At 40.9% G+C, this 20321-nt stretch overlaps 1 protein-coding gene across 1 annotated transcript in view; it reads right to left on the bottom strand.

The window, feature by feature from the left end:
- ptprn2 (protein tyrosine phosphatase receptor type N2) overlaps positions 1 to 20321 on the bottom strand; it is a 241272-nt gene that overhangs the window by 143462 nt on the left and 77489 nt on the right. The window contains exons 7-10 of the mRNA XM_053681691.1: positions 20070 to 20303; positions 19664 to 19704; positions 12840 to 13264; positions 11394 to 11480 (exon numbers count right to left, since the gene is read on the bottom strand). Coding sequence (XP_053537666.1) covers positions 11394 to 11480; positions 12840 to 13264; positions 19664 to 19704; positions 20070 to 20303 — 787 coding nt within the window. The remainder of the gene's footprint in view (positions 1 to 11393; positions 11481 to 12839; positions 13265 to 19663; positions 19705 to 20069; positions 20304 to 20321) is intronic.

Below are 20321 nucleotides of genomic sequence, written 5' to 3'. Positions count from 1 at the left end.
ACCACCACAGTTACACTAATCTTTATTTCATCCACATTGCTGACAATAATAAAGTTAGTCTATTGAATGAGTTAGCTAGAACTAGCTAGAACCAGTAAGTTAGAGTAGCTAGAACCAGTACATTACACTAGCTAGTAAGTTAGACGTCATAGAATCAGTAAATTAGACTAGCTAGAAGTAGAAAGTGAGACTAGCTAGAATTATTAAGTTTTGACTTGCTTGAAAGTGTAAATTATACTAGCTAGAACTGGTACATTACTCTAGCTAGAATTGGTAAGTTAGACCAGCTAGAAGTAGTAATTTAGACTAGCTAAAACTCGTAAGTTAGACTAGCTTGAAAGTGTAAATTAGATTAGCTAGAACTACTACAGGCTGGCTAGAACTGGTAAGTTAGACGAGTTAGAACTGACAAGTTAGACTACCTAGAAACCGTAAGTTAAACTACCTAGGACCTGTAAATTAGACTACCGAGAACCGGTAAATTAGACTAGCTAGAACCGGTAAATTATACTACCTAGAACCGGTAAATTAGACTAGCTAGAACCGGTAAATTAGACTAGGTAGAATTGGTAGCTCCGACTAGCCAGAACCAGTACAGTACACTAGCCAGAACCAGTACAGTACACTAGCTAGAACCAGTACAGTACACTAGCCAGAACCAGTACAGTATACTAGCTAGAACCAGTACAGTACACTAGCTAGAACCAGTACAGTACACTAGCTAGAACCAGTACAGTACACTAGCTAGAACCAGTACAGTACACTAGCTAGAATCGGTAAGTTAGACCAGCTAGAATCTGTAAATTAGACTTACTCGAACCAGAAAATTTAACTAGTTAGAACTGATATGTTGGACTAGTTAGCACTGGTAAATTAGTGAGAACTAGTTAGAATTATTATAATTTATGGGTAAAGTGAGCACGTCCACATTGCGATTTCACTGTAATGTGAAAAGTTGTGTTTTATCGTCTTATTAATTTCCAGAAAGAGAAAAAGAGACAGGGAGGGAACAGCTGCTATAATGTTTATTTAGTGGATCTAAAAAGTTTACACACCCCTGTCAAAATGGCAGGATTTTGTGATGTAAAATGAAATCAAGATAAATCATGTCAGAAGCTTTTCCACCTTTATTGTGAAAGTTTAACCTGTTAAGTAAAGTGAAAAAAAAAAAAAAAAGAATCAGTTTAGGGGTAAACGTGAAAAATAAAAATAAAAATGTACAATAACCTGGTTGCATAAGTGTGCACACCCCTAAACTAATCCTTAGTAGAAGCTCCTTTAGATTTGATCACAGCGTTCAGTCTTTTTGGGGTGAGAGTCGATCAGTTTGGAGCATCTTGACTTAGCAATATTTTGCCATTCTTAGAACGCAAAAGCGTTCTAACTCAGTCAGACTGGCTAGGCATCTCCTGTACACAGTCCTCTTCAGATCACCACACAGATCTTTGATTGGATTTAGGTCTGGACTCTGGCTGTGCCAATGCAAAACCTTGAACTTGTTTTGGTGAAGCCGTTCCTTTGTTGATCTGGAGGTTTGCTTCGGGTCTTTGTCGTGCTGAAAGGTGAAATTCCTCCTCATCTTAAGTGTTTTATCAGAAGCCTTAAGGTTTTGTGCCAAAATTGACTGGTATTTGAAGCTATTCATTATTCCCTCCACCACCGTGCTTCACTGTGGGGATGGCATTCTTTTGGTAATGTGCTGGTTTTTTGTGCCGGACATTTCTTTTGTAATTATTGCAAAAAATTCAACTTTGGTCTGATCGGACCGTAACACATTATTCTACATGGTTTTGGGAGATTGGATGTATTTTTATTTTATTTATTTTTTTGATTACAAATGACTACCGTCTTGCCACCCGACCCCACAGCCAAGAGATATGAAGAATCCAGGAGATTGTCACATGTACGGAGCAACCAGTACTTGCCAGAAATTGCTGCAATTCTTTTACTGTTGCCTCTTGGCAGGCTCCCTGACCAGTTTCTCCGGGTCTTCTCATCAATTTTAGAGGGACATCCTGTTCTTAGTAGTGTCACAGTCCTACCACTTGCTGTTTATTGTCTTTACAGTGTTCTATGGTATATCCAATGCTTTGGAAAAAATTTTGTCACCCTCTCCTGATCCCGTACCTGCTTTGTAAGCGCTTTGCGGCCCATGGCTTTTCAATTTTGGATGTTACCAAGAAGATGCCATGAAAATCCTACAGAAACAGCTGGACTTTATTTGGGGTTAATGAGTCACTTTAATTGATGACAGGTGTACACAAATTAGTATTTAACATGAGTTTGAATGTGATTGGTTGATTCTGAACACTGCCACATTCCCAATTATAGAAGGGTATGCACACTTATGCAAGCTGGGTATTGTAAGTTTTGTTTTTTCCCCCTAAAATGATTCACATTGTTTTTCACTTTAAGTGATAGGTAAAAAAAAATATCCAGCAGATCCACAGTGAGAGATCCGGTAGATCCATAGTGAGATCCAGCAGTGTGGAACAAAACGCATGAAAAGGACAAGGTCAAAGAAATGTTTATAGAAACTGAGAATTCAACACTGAGAATAAAACTCAGCATGATCTGTGGCTTTGCAACAACACACCAGCGGACAGACACACAGTCTGTCAGCGCTAGATCAGAGAGTGAGAGGAAGGAAAGAGGGATGGCAGAGTCCCAAAAGAAATGACGCCTGACGGGGGGAGTCTCCACCGCTCTGAAGGAGCAAAAACATCAACCTTGATCTGGGGAGAAGATTCTGAGATTCCTTCTCTTTCATGGAGCAGAGAGACAGGGAGGTTAGTGGCGGAGAGAAAGAGTCTGAGAGCAAGTGATGACAGAAGGAGAGAAGAGAGTGAGCACGAGGGAGAGAACCAGAGACAGATATGGAGAGGATGAAGGAATGCATCTGTCAAGAAAGAAAGAAAGAAATTGTGAAGATGGGGGAAATTAGAAAACAAACATTTGAAATAAAGAAAACAATAGAAAGATGGGAAGAACAATAAAAGCAAAGAAAAAATGTAAATAAAAGAAAGAAAGAGAAGAAAGAAACAGAAAGAAAGAGAAAGAAATTAGAATGTGGAAAAATGATTGGAAAGAAAGAAAGAAAGAAAGAAAGAAAGAAAGACAGACAGACAGAACCATAGCATTATTCAAATAGAGCAGGGTGGAAGGTATAGGGGAAGAAAGTATAAAGAGATCACCAAAGGACAGAAATTGAGTGAGAGAGAGAGGGGAACAGAGAGAGAGAGAGAGAGAGAGAGAGAGAGAGAGAGAGAGAGAGAGAGAGATAGTAATAGGGAATGGATCTGTCACTAAAGAAAATCCCATTCACACGTCTGCGGGAGGTGAGAGGCGAAACCTTTCAGCCTCCAGACTCGCACGCTGGAACACTTCTTTATAAAGTCTACACTTAAACTTTCTCTCTGAGGGAACAGTACCCTGACCCTGCCCCCTTCCTCGCCTTATCTCCTCACAGGAAAGACAACGCTGGAGACATCCTGAGCTTCATAAGCAATAAAACTCTTCCCACGCACTGGTACTATTCCTGTAGAGACACAAATGAAATTCACTCACCTTTATGCCCACGACTCTACCGCTGTGTCCCAACACGTACGCGCATACACACACTACAACCTGCTAGCAAGTTACAAGCTAGTTACAAGTTACAAGCTAAAAACTTCCACTGCTTCTAATGCTAACTCCCACTGCCCTTTCATAAACTCTACTCAGCCTCCACTGCTCCAGCGCTAGTCTCTGTCTGAGCTTAAACTGGCCCTGCCCTAGACTCTACTAGCATGACTTAGCTGACCAATAATAGCCTTCACTGCTCAGATGCTGACTAATATCCACTTGTCTGCCATATCATTGACTGTATCACTGCTAATTTCAATTGGTCCTAAGATAGTTTTCATGTACTAGCTCTATGCTAGACCTCGTACTCTCAGAAGAATGTATTAGCCTTCACTAATTAGCTTTTGTTAGCCCTATATTAGCATAAACTGGTTCTTTGATAGTTGCACCTATTGTAATATCCTCTTTTTACTTCCTACTGATGTGTGCTCTGCTTGTTTGAGAAACTGGTCTGGCCTTGATTCTAATGACAAGCTCTAACCTTGAGTGCTGCTATATTAGAATATTACAATCTATTGTCCTTAATCTTCACTGGTTTGCTGTAGCCTTCACTGACTCGTCTTTGCTAGCCCTATATTATCCTAACCTGGTGCTAGGATAGTCAAGTCTAAGCCACTTCTGCAGCCATTGACCCTTCTTTCACTGGCCCTGTGCTAACCTCCACTAGATTTTACTGATTTCATGCTAATATCCACTGCTCCTATGTTAGGCCAGGGCTCCAAATGTCAATTTGCCCTTTGCTAGGAAGCTTAAATTGGGTCAGTCTTCGCCAATACTTTCTCTTTAACACTGACCTTTTTTGCTAACGTCCTATTTTAGCCTAAACCAACCCGAAACCCGGCTACTAGTCTAGCATACTTCTATGCTAGCATGGCCTAGACCTGCTCTCTATTCATAGCAATGTATCAGGATTATAATACGCTTGCCTTGGAACCGCAGCACTCTCCCGCTCATGCTGCCATCCTCAGAGATAACCTACTGAACCTGTGAAATGTCACATCCCTGGCTTACGGAGTGATAATGCAAAGCAAGAACAAAACGCTGTGTGTGTAGGGGGAGAGAGAGATGGAAAGTGTTCTTGTTATTCTGCTTTGTTATTATTAGTAGCATTATTAGCATTGCTCTTATAGATGTTATCACCTTGTAATTGCTTTGGCAATATTGCAGAGCAACAGAGGCTGTTGGTGGAAAGTGTTTTGCTCCTGTGTGTATAAAAGTGTGTGGGAGATGCTGAAACAGTTGTCTGTGCAGATGTGTGTGTGTGTGTGTGTGTGTGTGTGTATTTGAGTGGGTACATCACTCCCCCAGCTGGTTGGACGATGTATGAACCCCTACGTCATGCCTGGAGTTTCTCTTCCATAACTTCAAAATAGTGTGAAGACACCACCTTTTTTCGTGTATTACAAATAACCCATAATGGCACATATATGAACAGAATTTAGCCAATCTAGGTATCATTATTTGACAAAACACTTTTGTTTGAACGCCATATTAGGTGCACTCACAAAAAAAAAAACCTCACACTTAGATTACTTATAGTAATTCCCTCTTCTTTGGCATTTCTGTTTGCATGATTGGTGAGAGTTATGTTGAAGGAGGGGTGTTTGCAGAGAAATAAGGGCGTGAAGATGGTGGCCAAACCAAACGTACCTTCAAATGAATGGTAGATGCATAGAAGTTTGAAGTTTAAAGGGATAGATTGCCTTGTTTAATTTTAGGAGGCTCACCTAAGCTACCTAGCGAGAGCATGGGATCTCAGGTTTGGTAGGTTTGAGCCCTACACTGGGTGCCAACACTATCCTCTGGGGGTGCACAGGCTAGTGCACTCTCAGAGCTGGTCCCAATCCAGGATAAATGGGGAGGCTTGTGTCAGGAAGGGCATCCTGTGCCAAATCAACACATGGACAATGGAAAGTGGTCCGCTGTGGCGACCCTTAACGGGAGCAACCAAAAGAACAACAACCAAAGATATCTACTGGATAGCTACCTTCGGACCAAACAGAGAGGCTGGAACCTAGATAACTAGCTTGCTGAAGGTGAAGCTAGGGGAAACGATGAGCAAGCCTGGCTAGCTAAAGGAGACAGAGCTTGCCAACTGCGGAGCATTGTCGACCAAAGGTTGCTGCGCAACCAGCACACCAGTTACACTGGCTACTTGTCTCACAGAGAATCAAATCCTTGCCTTTCTTATCTCTCCAAGTTCCTGAGCCCTACACTTTTGCTCTTTGCTCTGACTCTCAGGTCCACCAGTACTGGTCTACTGATGGTGCCTAATAGCACAGTGACATAAATCTTTTAGTACTCACACCTCCAAACATTGTAATGCCATCCCTGAGAACCTTCATGACTTCAGTTCCTTCTCTTTCCTATTTTCACATAAAAACTTTTCTCCAAACACTCTTCCCTTTCTTCTTCCTTCTAGTCTAGTAACCTACTAGCATACAGCCAGTGCATACTGGAACAACAAGTCAGTGAAGGCTTCAGCAGACCAGGGCAAATGGTCATTAGTATAGCGTGCCAACTGGGGCAGTAAATGGATATCACCAGAACACCTCAGTTCACAACAGAGCTTCCGGAGAAGCATTTTCACATATGCCGACCCATTTTTCTTAACAAACCCAACATTTTCCAACATAAGAATATATTACCTGGTACTTTTTCACCCTCTCAACCTATCACCTCTCCGATCAAACTTAGCACCTCCTACCTTCAAATCTGTCACTTCACACTTGGCAACCCTGCCACATTAACCCACTATTCAAATTGGCTATGAAGTCTCACAGACATCTTGAAGACGTGCTTACATTTACATTTAAGGAATTTGGCAGACGCCCTTATCCAGAGCAACTTACATTCATCTCATTTACACATTTGAGCAGTTGAGGGTTAAGGGCCTTGCTCAGGGGCCCAGCAGTGGCAGCTTTGGCGGGATTTGAATTCTGCATCTTCCGGTCAGCGGTCCAGCATCGTAACTGCTGAGCTACCACTGCCCTTGGGCTACTTCATTCCTCCTCTACTACTGTCTTAATGGACAAAATAACAGTTCTAGTTGTAATAAAATCTTGGAAGGCCTTGCCCTCTCCCTTCTTAATCCTTCCCTGATTTAATTCAGACGTTCTACGTTTGTGTCTGTCTGCCTGGCAATAGGTCAAGAATGACAGTGTGCATCTCAGAGGGGAGCCTGAGGCAGCAGGGATGTAATTGCTGATTCTTTTTATGTAGGCCTCTCTAAAGAATGCTGTCAGGGCAGGCAGCTTGATCAAAAGCAAAGGCAGTCATGGTAATGAGAGGCAAATCCATAATCATTATCTGAAAGCCCGGCTGAGGTCAAAGCCATAAAGTAACCAGAACTCCGGCAAACAGAGAAAGAAAGTATGCAGGAATCTAGGAAATGAGTAAATTAGGAACAAGGAATATACAAACACTGGAAACGGCTTCGATATGCTGTACTGTAATGTGAAAGGCTTTGCAAAGACACAAAACAAACAAAGGCATGTATATATAAAGGATAATAGGCTTTTTAATGGGTACACGTGCAGGTTCAGGGCCAGATGAATGAAAGAAGATGTCAGAAAAGTCAATCAGCTTTGCAACCAAAGTGCATACACATGTATACTTCCATACAATTATTATAATTAAATAATGAAGCAGAATATAATCAAAGATGCACAAAAAGTTTTTTCTATTGCCATCAGTATATGTGTACCTCAAAGCTGTATGCTTAGCCCTCTGTAATATTTCCTACACTTCCAATTAATTAATTCAGAAAATCCCATGACTCATGTAACTACAACCTCCATCATACATCTACATTGGGGTGGCTGTGGCTCAGGTGGTAGAGTGGGTTATCACATAATCGTAGGATTGGTGGTTCGATTCCTGGCCCACATGACTCCATGTACTGAGGTGTCCTTGGGCAAGACACTGAACCCCAAATTGCTCCCGGTATCAAGTTAGTGCCTTGCATGGCAGCTCTGCTACCATTGGTGCGTGACTGAGTGTGAATGAGAACCAGTGTAAAGTGCTATATAAGTGCAGACCATTTACATCAAATCCCTATGAAGCAGGTCATGCCAGGAATGTACTTTGTTGCTCCATTTTACACCAGTAAAAATAAAACTCAACATTCCTCAAACATCCGTCATCACCCTTAAACATCACAAGAGAAGTTAATGCAGAAATCTGAGCATGGTTGAGTTCTTCATATCTAAGCACACAAACCCACACAGCCTATGTTAAGCCTATGCATTGTTCTACACTAGTCGTGTTTTAGCTCAAACCAGCACTGTCGAAGCCTCTACTGATCTCTGATAACCTTTACTTACTGTGCTAACATTCTTTGGCCACATGCCATCCTACACCATCCCTGCATTAGCTTCTATTGACCTTCACTGGCTTTCACCATCTAATGCTAACATCCTGAGGTCCTAAGGCTATTCTCTCCTGTGATAACTTCTACTGTGAAGTGATATATATATATATATATATATATATATATATATATATATATATATATATATATATATATATATATATCTCCTCTGCTACAAGGCTAAACTGCAGCATGTTGTCATGATTGCTGAGGTCGTACAGAAACTATACTTTACTTACTTCCAAGTTGTCTCTGATCACCTTGGTGTTGATCTATCAAATGAGGTTAGGAAGAAAGCCCGGCTATGCCTACACTGTATTAGCTATAACCTTCTAGGGGTAATTTAGAGTACCAAGTCCATGATCATGTGATCATGTTTTAGAATGACAAAACAGGGGTCAATGTATTCTAAGATGTTTTCTACATGTATTCTAATATATAGATTGTGCTGTTTATTACTCCATAGCTAAATCATCGGAGTTTAGCTATTTTTGCCATTTTTTTTTGAGGTCTTTAGATTTTTAGATGATGAGAGTACTTGCTAATCCTCCGTGCGCAAGCTACTATATAATATACACTAGTATTAGTGAGTGACGGCTAATCTAGCGAGTGAAAGCTAACCTTCAGAGTGAAAGCTGGCCTAGTGAAAGAATGCTAGCCTTGTGATTAAAAGCTAAAGTGCTGAGGAAAAGATAACTAACGAAAGCTAACATAGCAAGACACAGCTATGCAAAAGCAAAGCCCAGTAGCAAAAGCTAACCTAGGCATGTTTTAGAGAGGAATGCTAGAACAGACAGTTATCCATTTTGGATCTAAATGGTAGTGATGTAATGTTTATATGGATTTCTGATTTTTTTTGAAGGTTTGGTATAATTTCAGGTGTCTTTGTTGATCACCTTTAATATGAGTAATCTGGGAAATGTGTGGGGTTTTTTTTGTTTTTTTACATTAGACCAGTTTTTGTCTGCCATATTTGTTAGTGATATAAATTGTGATGCTATAGATTCTATTTTTGGCTCTAGGAAGTCATGGTACAGCCAAAGGGTCTACTTACTGGCTAAAAGAAGAAAAATATCTTTGTGACAGTAAAAACTCAGTCTGGTTGGTTCTATAATTACATTTTCTGTCTGAAACTGACCTACAAATATGGAGCATAAGACGTTATACAGTACAAGGCGTTAACGTGCAACTGCTCAGCTCTGTGCTCGTGTTGTAAGCCATTTTGGATCGAATGTAATGAACAAAACAGAGGCATTATGCACGCTTTGCCATGCGATAATGTCACAAGGATTTATATTCAATATGAGCTACATGATCTCATAAGCCTATAGCATTTCTGATGCAGACGAGTTCACTGGATTTCGAGTCATAACAGCCATAAAAACACTAAGCGTGAGCTTCACCCCAAACCTTTGTGTGCTATTTCTGTTGATTATTTATTCAGCCGTCTGAGCTATCTCAGTACATGGAGAGGGTTCCTGAGGAACACTGTGATTTAAACTCTGGAAAATGAGTTATCCCATATCAGTGATACTCCAGAAGAGCCAGGGGTATAAACCTTTGAACAGGATGATTGGTGTAAATTGTTATCATTTTGCTTAAAGATCTTGATGTTTTTTTTCCATTTAGTAAAATGAAAAGTGAAAAGACGGATCTGAACATCATATAGCCGCTGATGGAAAGGCTCAGATATGCAGAAAAGTAAAGAACGTGCAGGACCTGGAGGAATTTTCTGAAGAACAGCGGGCAGTTTAACTGCTCAGGACAAACAAGAGAGTCATGAAGAACTCTCACAAAACATAAACACAGTCGTGGATCATCCAGGTAACGACACACGGTATTAAGAATCGAGCGTGTGTACACTTTTGAACTGGTTCATTTGTGTAAATTCTGTAATTATTGTGACTTGTGGACTATACGTAAACATCTGTTATGTGAAATACATTATTCAGGGCAGAACTAAATAAACAACAACATGGGATATTTATGATCTGTCTTACTTTTTAATTATTAACATTTGCAGATGAAGAGAAGGCGTATTTAAACTTATAAGCACAACTGTAGCTAGACATACAGGCAGACATACAGATAGACGGATGGATGGATGGATGGATGGATAGAAAGACAGACAGGTAGCTAGATAGATGAATAAATACACATAGGAAGACAGACAAATAGACACAGACAGACAGATAGATAGACAGATAGACAGATAGATAGACAGACAGACAGATAGATAGATAGATAGATAGATAGATATACTGTACAGACAGATGGATAGATAGACAGACAGACAGATAGACAGACATACAGACAGATAGATAGACAGACAGACAGATAGATAGATAGATAGATAGATAGATAGATAGACAGACAGACAGATAAACAGACAGACAGATAGATAGATGAATAAATAGACATAGAAAGACAGACAAATAGACACAGAAAAACAGACAGACACAGATAGATAGATAGACAGATAGGTAGATAGACAGACAGAGAGACAGATAGATATACTGTACAGACAGATAGATAGATAGATAGATAGATAGATAGATAGATAGATAGATAGACAGACAGATAGATAGACAGATAGATAGACAGATAGATAGATAGATAGATAGACAGATAGATAGATAGATAGATATACAGACAGATGATCATGTATTACTTGCAGAATCGTGTCTAAAATGTAAAAGCAAGAGATTAATGAGGACGTTTTCAGCGTACACTCCCCACAGGGTTTTAAATGGGGGGTGTTGGTCTGTTTAATGACGTGCAGCATGAAACCAAATCAAACTAAATGACGAACGAATGAAAAGAATCAATTTCGCTCTGATTTGAAGTCAGTAAATGGATGAATAGGTGTGCAAGCAGACTCAGAAGAAGAACAGATATAAGTGTATGTGTGATGAGGGTTTTGATTATAATAAATCTGTAGTGAAATGAGGCGTTTGGATAAAAAAAAAAAAGCACAGAGCTTTAAACGCGCAACACAATCATTATGAAACACTCACTAATCAAGCCACAGCTTTCCACCAGGGGTGAGGCTTAAAAAAACAACACACACCTACGCACTTTCTATTTTAATTCAAACTCTCTCTCTCTCCCCCTCTCTCTCTCTCTTTCTCTCTCTCTCTCTCAAACACACACACACACAGACACACACACACACACAGACCGAGTCAATATTCCTATAGGTCAAATGCAGTTACACAGAGCAACTTTTAAAATGAACAATCAGTACAAACAGAAATGTGATTTTCACCCACACACTGACTCACAAGCAAAACACAAACACAAACACACACACACACACACACACACACACACACACACACAGGGGGGCAAATATCTCCTTTTATCAACGTGTGTGTGTGTGTGTGTCTGTTCTTACGAGAGCTGGAGGAAGTCGGTCACACGCAGGTTAGCTCTCTTAGCCAAGGTTTCCATCAGGTTAAGACCCTGATCAGTGGAAAGAGAGCTAGACAGGTGGAGAGAGAGAGAGAGAGAGAGAGAGAGAGAGAGAGAGAGAGAGAGAGAGAGAGAGAAGATATTAAAATACAAAGTGTCTGAGAAAATTCTATAATAATTACACACACACACATACACACACACACACACACACACACACACACTACTGCAGCCTACATGATGCATGAACATCTAAACTATGAGATAAAGTATGAAAGGATGAAGGGAACATGAAAAAAGGATGAGGAGATGAAAAGAATAGAAAAGAATTAATGAATGGATAAGGAGAGTAGATAGAAGAAGCAGATGGAGGTATGGAGAAAAATGATGGAAAGAGCGAGTGAAGAATTAGAAGAAGCAGGAAAAGGGCTGAGGGGGTGGATGGAAAAAGCAGACAGAACGATGGAAAGATGAAGGAAATGGATTAAAGTGAACAGAGATGGGTGGATGGAGTGATGTTGGAACAGGATTTCAGAAGTATGGAGGAACAGGATGTTGACATGGGGAGAAATGAAGGGAGATAGACGGGATAAAGTGGAGGGATAGAGGGAGAGGACAGAGAGATAGAGGGACAGAGTGAAGGGATGGAAGGGGAAGATAAACAGATGAAGGGATAAAGTGGAGGGATAGAGGGGGAGGATGGAGAGATGGGGACAGAGTGAAAGGATAGAGGGAGGGGATGGAGAGATAGAGGGACAGAGTGAAGGGATAGAGGGAGGGGATGGAGAGATAGAGGGACAGAGTGAAGGGATGGAGGGGGGATGGAGAGATAGAGGGACAGAGTGAAGGGATGGAGGGGGGATGGAGAGATAGAGGGACAGAGTGAAGGGATGGAGGGGGAGGATGGAAGAAGAGGCTCAGGTGGCTTCAGCACTTTGATAAATCACTCACATTTTCCTTCAACAAGGCAAACAATAAGGCACAAATGGGATTCCTGTAAAGTGTGATTCTCTCTCTCTCTCTCTCTCTCTCTCTCTCTCACACACACACACACACACACACACACACAGGAATCGATACGTACATTTACACTTATATATGGTTACAATTACATTCAGATAAACACATGTGTGTACACACACACAGAACGTGAGAATGAAACTCTTTTGAGGCTATTTACTTGCAAATGTTTATGTGTGTGTGTGTGTGTGTGTGTGTGTGTGTGAGTGAGACCGAGAAAGTTTTGTAGTTAGCTCTTTATAGAGAGAGAACTATAACAGTGGCCTTGAGTGAGTGTGTGAGAGGACAAGCTGATTTCTGTCGTTAAAGAAAATGAATCATCTCCTCCTGACCAATCAGAATCCAGAACATAGACTGATCAATTGTTCCCTAGTTAGGGCTCTGCGCTAGCGACCAGGTGGGTACTCACTGCTGTGTGACAATGTAGCCGAAGTATCCATCATGCTGAGGGGTGGAGTATGCCGTCACGTCCACCCTGAACTTCTTCTCCACATGTCCACCTTTCTTCTCCACATCCTCTTCCTTTGCACTGCTCTCCTTCCTCTGAGCTTCTGCCTTCACAGCTTTTTCACCATGAAGCCACTGCTCCACCTCAGCATCTCCTGCGGGCTGCAGATCCACCGTGTCTGGCTCCATCTTCTTTTTGGTTAAGTCCACGCTGGTCTGAGTGGTTCGACTCTGAACAATCTCCACTCCAGCTGATTTCAGACCTGCAGGCGTTTGTGAGTGATTGAAGGAGCCCAGGAGGGATTTTTCATCCCGGGGATGATCTGCAGCCTCAGGGCTTGAGTTCCTGTCCAGGAAGTCCAGGAGCTGACTGATTAAAACTTTGTCCTGCAAAAAAAGTACATACTACTGGCTAGAGATTGATAATGAAGAAGGTTAAAGAAGAACCAAATACTAGAATAAATATTGAACAAACCTCAACATATACTCCAGCTAGCAAGGACACAGGAAGTAAGTATATTTACTGATGGCTTAAAGGTTAGCTACTGTACAGTACTGACACATACAAAGTACAGATGTGGCCATTAAACATGTGCACCAAAGGAAAAGGGATCCTACGATTTCATGCGGTATCACGCAGAATCACGCACATGCTGCTGGCACAGGAAATAGAAGACCAGTATGGGGCAGTCATGCTTCATTTGAACAAACACGGCTTACTGGTAGATACAATAGTTCTGCATGGACATATGTTGTATACAGCGTAGTATTTTACCAACCAAACTGTGCTGTTTCCTGTTCTGAAGCCCATGATCTTGTGCTTGGCCTGTGAATATGTGGATCCGTGGATCTGTGAACCTGTGTACTTTTACTTCACTACATTCTGTGCCGTTCCTCCATTACTGTCAATTATTAATGAATATATGTAGTTTTAATCATTAGCTTAAATCATGTATAATGAGGTCATGAGCCTTGCAATAAGCTACAGAGGTCTGACAACAACCACTCATGTTTTTAGCGTCCTGGAGACGGGGGAGAAGCAAGCATGTCGACGGAGTCAGAACACATACACACACACACACAGTTCTCCATGTAGACTGAAATTCAGGATATTTCCTTCATTTTAATCAGATCCGACGTAACTAGTTCTCTTCTTTTTGTGTACTTTATTACTCTTACTCAAGTAATTATTAATATTATTACTTTTACTTTCCGCCACCATATCCTTATCCCCACTGAACGGTTGTTCTATGAGAGTTCAGCTCTACCTGATCAGCTGACCTACAGTTGCAATCGAAATTGTTCAACCCCCATTGCAAATCAGGTTTATTATCAAAATGTACAGAATTTCAGTTGTGCACCTTATAATGACTTCTCCAGTCTCAAAATTATTCAACCCCCTGAACAGAATCCCTCACAACAGCACAAATATGCAAAACAGGTGTTGTCCCAAGTACACTTGATGCAACTAAGCAAGGGCTTCATTAGTTGCAGCAGGTGAGCTTGAGCTGGAACACACGAAATACCTGAACTGGCTAGAAAATACATGAAATACCTGGATGGGGCAGAAAAAGGAAGCTTTCAACGACTGCAAGCAGATTTGTGAGAAGGCAGGTTGTGAAAAACCCTTGAGTGACTGCAAAAGACCTGCAGCAAGACTTGGTGGCAACAGACACTGAGGTTTCAGTGAACACAGTAAGGCGCATACTAAATGCAGAAGGTTTCCATGCCAGAACTCCTATTCAGTGAGGGAAAGAAGTATTTGATCCCCTGCTGATTTTGTACGTTTGCCCACTGACAAAGAAATGATCAGTCTATAATTTTAATGGTAGATTTATTTGAACAGTGTGAGACAGAATAACAACAAAAAAATCCAGAAAAACGCATGTCAAAAATGTTATAAATTGATTTGCATTTTAATGAGGGAAAAAAGTATTTGACCCCCTCTCAATCAGAAAGATTTCTGGCTCCCAGGTGTCTTTTATACAGGTAACGAGCTGAGATTAGGAGCACACTCTTAAAGGGAGTGCTCCTAATATCAGTTTGTTACCTGTATAAAAGACACCTGTCCACAGAAGCAATCGATCAATCAGATTCCAAACTCTCCACCATGGCCAAGACCAAAGAGCTCTCCAAGGATGTCAGGGACAAGATTCTAGACCTACACAAGTCTGGAATGGGCTACAAGACCGTTGCCAAGCAGCTTGATGAGAAAGTGACAACAGTTGGTGCGATTATTCGCAATGGAAGAAACACAAAAGATCTGTCAATCTCCCTCGGCCTGGGGCTCCATGCAAGATCTCACCTCGTGGAGTTGCAATGATCATGAGAACAGTGAGGAATCAGCCCAGAACTACACGGGAGGATCTTGTCAATGATCTCAAGGCAGCTGGGACCATAGTCACCAAGAAAACAATTGGTAACACACTACGCTGTGAAGGACGGAAATCCTGCAGCGCGCGCAAGGTCCGCTGCTCAAGAAAGCACATATACATGCCCGTCTGAAGTTTGCCAATGAACATCTGAATGATTCAGAGGACAACTGGGTGAAAGTGTTGTGGTCAGATGAGACCAAAATGGAGCTCTTTGGCATCAACTCAACTCGCCGTGTTTGGAGGAGGAGGAATGCTGCCTATGACCCCAAGGACACCATCCCCACCGTCAAACATGGAGATGGAAACATTATGCTTTGGGGGTGTTTTTCTGCTAAGGGGACAGGACAACTTCACCGCATCAAAGGGACGATGGACGGGGCCATGTACCGTCAAATCTTGGGTGAGAACCTCCTTCCCTCAGCCAGGGCATTGAAAATGGGTTGTGGATGGATATTCCAGCATGACAATGACCCAAAACACACGGCCAAGGCAACAAAGGAGTGGCTCAAGAAGAAGCACATTAAGGTCCTGGAGTGGCCTAGCCAGTCTCCAGACCTTAATCCCATAGAAAATCTGTGGAGGGAGCTGAAGGTTCGAGTTGCCAAACGTCAGCCTCGAAACCTTAATGATTTGGAGAAGATCTGCAAAGAGGAGTGGGACAAAATCCCTCCTGAGATGTGTGCAAACCTGGTGGCCAACTACAAGAAACGTCTGACCTCTGTGATTGCCAACAAGGGTTTTGCCACCAAGTACTAAGTCATGTTTTGCAGAGGGGTCAAATACTTATTTCCCTCATTAAAATGCAAATCAATTTATAACATTTTTGACATGCCTTTTTCTGGATTTTCTTGTTGTTATTCTGTCTCTCACTGTTCAAATAAATCTACCATTAAAATTATAGAATGATCATTTCTTTGTCAGTGGGCAAACGTACAAAATCAGCAGGGGATCAAATACTTCTTTCCCTCACTGTATGTACACCACTACTGACCCAAAAGCACAAGAAAAGTCACTGAAAATCATATAAATACGCCACAGAAGTTTTGGGATTCTGTTCTGTGGAGCGATCAAACAAAACTGGAACTTTACAGCACGATGGATCAGTAGTATGTCTGGAGGAAGAAGAATGAAGAAAGAACACTCTGTCCACAGTCGAGCATGGTGGAGGCTCGGTGATGCTCTGGGGCTGCTTTGCATCCTCTGGCACTGGAAACCTGCAGCGTGTGGAATGCGAGATGGATTTGTGAAGTATCAGGAAATCCTAGGAGAAAACATCATGCCGTCTGTGTGGAAGCTGAAGCTTGGGCGTCATTGGACCTTCCAACAGGACAATAATCCCAAGCGTACCTCAAATTCCACCAAGGCTGGAAGGTGTGAAAATATCCTGGCCGAAAATATAGCAGAATTATCCACACCCAACCCCAAGCACAGGTGCAAATGGCCCATAACCCTAGGCCCACACAAACCCAAAGTGTGGAGGCCATTCCACTGAACTACCTAAAAGATATTTCAAATGAAACTGCACAAAAAGTTTACAAAAACAAGAGACAGAAAGAGACAGAAGACAGAGACAATGAGTTCTGGAGGTTCAAAAGCCTACATCTCTGATGGTATGGGGGTGCATTAATGTCTATGGAATGGGCAGCTTGCACATCTGGAAAGGCACGATCAGTGCTGAAAGGTCTACACAGGTTGTATCTGATTCCATCCAGATTCCGTCCCATCTTTACTTCTGAGAGACTCTGACTCTCTAGGATACTCTTTTTATACCTAATCATCTTACTGACCTGTTTTCAATTAACCTAATTAGTTGCAAAATGGTCCTCCAGCTGTTTCCTTTGAGTGACACTTTCTTTCAGGCCTTTTGTTGCCATATCCAAAAAAAATTTAAGACATGTTGCTGCCGTCAAATTTAAAATTACCGTAGTTTTCCCCTTATAAAATGGTATATTTCCTCAGTTTAAACAATTGATATGTTTTCTATGTTATACTGTGAATAAAATATGGGTTCATGAGATTTTCAAATCATTGCGTTCTGTTTTTATTAACATTTTTATTAACACAGTGTCCCAACTTTTTTGGAGTTGGCTTTGTACAGAACAACAGGGATAATTGTAGTAAAAAGCATCCATGGGCTCTTTGAACAAAACTTCCTCAAGATCAAGGAAAGAGCACGTTTCAGCAAGCAGGAGCCCATTACCAATGACCAACTCCTCACCCAAGAGGAGTCAGACTACTCACTTCCATCTCCCCTTCAGATGAGCATAGAGATCCCCCCAGCACTGTACAAACCAAGGACCTCCATCCATACTGTTACTGCACTGGCACGAGAGAAAGTTTCACAGTGATGGAAGGGGAACTGATACAGCTCAGAGAGATGACCATCTCTCTATACATAGCCCAACTATAGTTAAATTAACCCATGTTGATTTAAACAACTACAGTATTTAAATTAACATGGGAAAAATAGTGTGTGGTAGAATAACGATGTAGTTACGTGCTGTTGCAGAACACCAGCAACCGGGGTTCAATCCTCATCTCAGTTGAAGTTTATTTCTATTAAGGGCATTGAAAATATATGATCCAATCATGTTTGATGTACGAAAACAAATTATGTTAATGTAACTCAATTCCATCAGATGGAACCGATGTACGAATTTGAATTAAGTAATTTCACTGGGCTTTATTTCAGTGTGTGGGCTTTAAACTAGTTTTTTTAATAATAAAACTTTTAATTTAAGAAAAGAACAAGAAAGGAGAAGATGGAATTAATTCAACGTTACCTCAAGGCACTTTCTATAGTGAAGAAAAAACACTTATTTAAAAAAAAACACTAAACTGAGTTGAGGTTTGAACCCCAGTCACTGGCATACTAATCCCTGCACTATCCTAGCCCATTTGCTGTAACCAGCTTAATTTAAGTACTATAGTTTTTGTACGTGTACTACGAGACTCGACCACGCTCACTTTATATACTTAAACCTTGTAATTAGAAACTTGTTTAAATTAGGTTAATCATAAGTTTTGTAATAAATGAAAATGTAATATTTTATGTGAACCATTCGACCACACATTCCATTTTTTTATTGTACTGTGCTCAGCTACAGTATGTTGTTCCATGCACCACCTGGTGGTTATTGTGTGAACCACAACAAATTAATTAAAATTCTTAGAACTGTGCCTGCAGGGTATCGCGTGATCACACATGACAAAAAAACGTGCATTCTTAAAGGCAACGTCTGTAGATATCATGGACACCCCAAAATATCATCGCTCCTCATGTGTTTCATTTCAGAGGAGGATGTCTAGATAGGGTGCTTTCACATATGCAGCGTTGAGTGTATTTGACAGAACCCTGGTGAACTCTATTGAGAAAGTCATTTGACTCTGAATCAGTTTGACTGCAGGAAGTGAGTCAGACATGCCGTGTGTAGAATTTTGTAGACGTGAGCTGCTAGAATGAACCGAATGATGGAACTGTAGCACTGTAGGGGTGTGTGGCAAATGTACTAACCACTCAGCCACCATGACTCTGTGTTGGAGAAGTAGGATGGATGGATTTTGGACCAGATTTAGCTTTCACACAAAGTAAAGGAGCTCTCAATCATGAGTTGACATCGGTGGTCTTAGCACTCATAATGTGATGCTCATTGGGGCAGATTTTTACAACAAAGTCCTGATAGTCCTACTTTTAAGTGTAAGCGCTATATAATGCTCATCTGAAATCCACCAATAGTTGAACAGCATAGGATGATGTGAAACTCACAGCACTTACGAGTCACGGTAGTGGTGATGGAGAAACATGCTAGTGGAGTTTTTAAGGATGTTGAAGGATTTTTAAACATGTTGAAGGATCCTCATGTTTGTGTGAGTTTGATGACGTAGGTGAAACATTGTTATTTTCTTTAATCACAGGTCTATCGTTAGAGGATCTTCATGGTATAATCTGATATGGCACGGAGAACACACGCTACCACACAATCTGATTTTTGGGAGGAGCTTGTACAGTGTGATGAGTAATAATCTTAAAAGACCTAAAAAAAAAATCTTAAAAGCAAACCCCTTTAAGGCAAGTTATGGAAATTTGGGCCATGTTTTAGCGCACGACCCCCCGATAGCACTGTATATCGTGATAAATGGACTGGTAATTGTCATGATCTGAAACGTTAATATTGGCACATGCCTACGGCCTGCTTGTTGCATCAGCCCCATTTTCTCCCAAGATAAATTAATGTTCAGTATCGAAGCAATCATCATTCATCACAGCATCTAATTTAGAAAGTTTTGAACAGAAATCCATTTGATGGTAAAAAAAAAAAAAAAGTGTATCAATCATTCTCTTATGGTGTCAGAAAAGGAAACGCCATGACATGTTTGCATGTTGAGAAACCGTGCTGCTGCAGTCATTTACCTTTCCCTCCGACTCTGGCCTGATTTCTTTAGTTTTTCCATCTGCAAATGATAAGCACCAAATATTATTGCAAAAAAAAAAAAAAAAAAACTTGGCACAGTTAAGTTGTTTAATAATACCTACACCTTTTAAATTCTATTTTCTGTTAAATACTCGTGTCTGAAATGTTAATTATTTAACAGTAAAGATTAAAAGGAGAAACTGTCATATTTATTTCATAATTCAGTCTAAAAATCCTCCTAATTATTTGGACAACTAAAGTGATTAATAGCAAATCACCTTAAACATAATTAACATTATGTTTATTTACATATCATAACATACAACATTTTAAACACACGTTTCTACTGAGATTACAAACACACAAAAAAATTGTGAGATCAAAATAAACACGTGTGAAATGTACCTTTGGACATGAACTCCTCTCCAGACATTTTCCCAAGCTGTCCCTCTGGATCAAGCTTCTTCTTCATCTCACTCTCATCATTAACCATGACCTCACGATCTTTGACCCCATCCACATCATCCACCACCTGCAGGGCCTGAGTGATGACCTCAGAAAGCTGGTCAAGATCGTTCAGGGTCAGGGTGTCCATGTTCTGCTGTCCGAGCTGCTTCACCAAGCCTTGGATAAACTTCTCTGGAAAAGGATGAAAGA

This window comes from Ictalurus punctatus, chromosome 7 (genome assembly GCF_001660625.3).
Source record: "Ictalurus punctatus breed USDA103 chromosome 7, Coco_2.0, whole genome shotgun sequence".
Lineage (NCBI taxonomy): Eukaryota > Metazoa > Chordata > Actinopteri > Siluriformes > Ictaluridae > Ictalurus > Ictalurus punctatus.
Note: the sequence above shows the minus strand (reverse complement) of the source record. Positions and strands in the feature narration are given on the sequence as shown.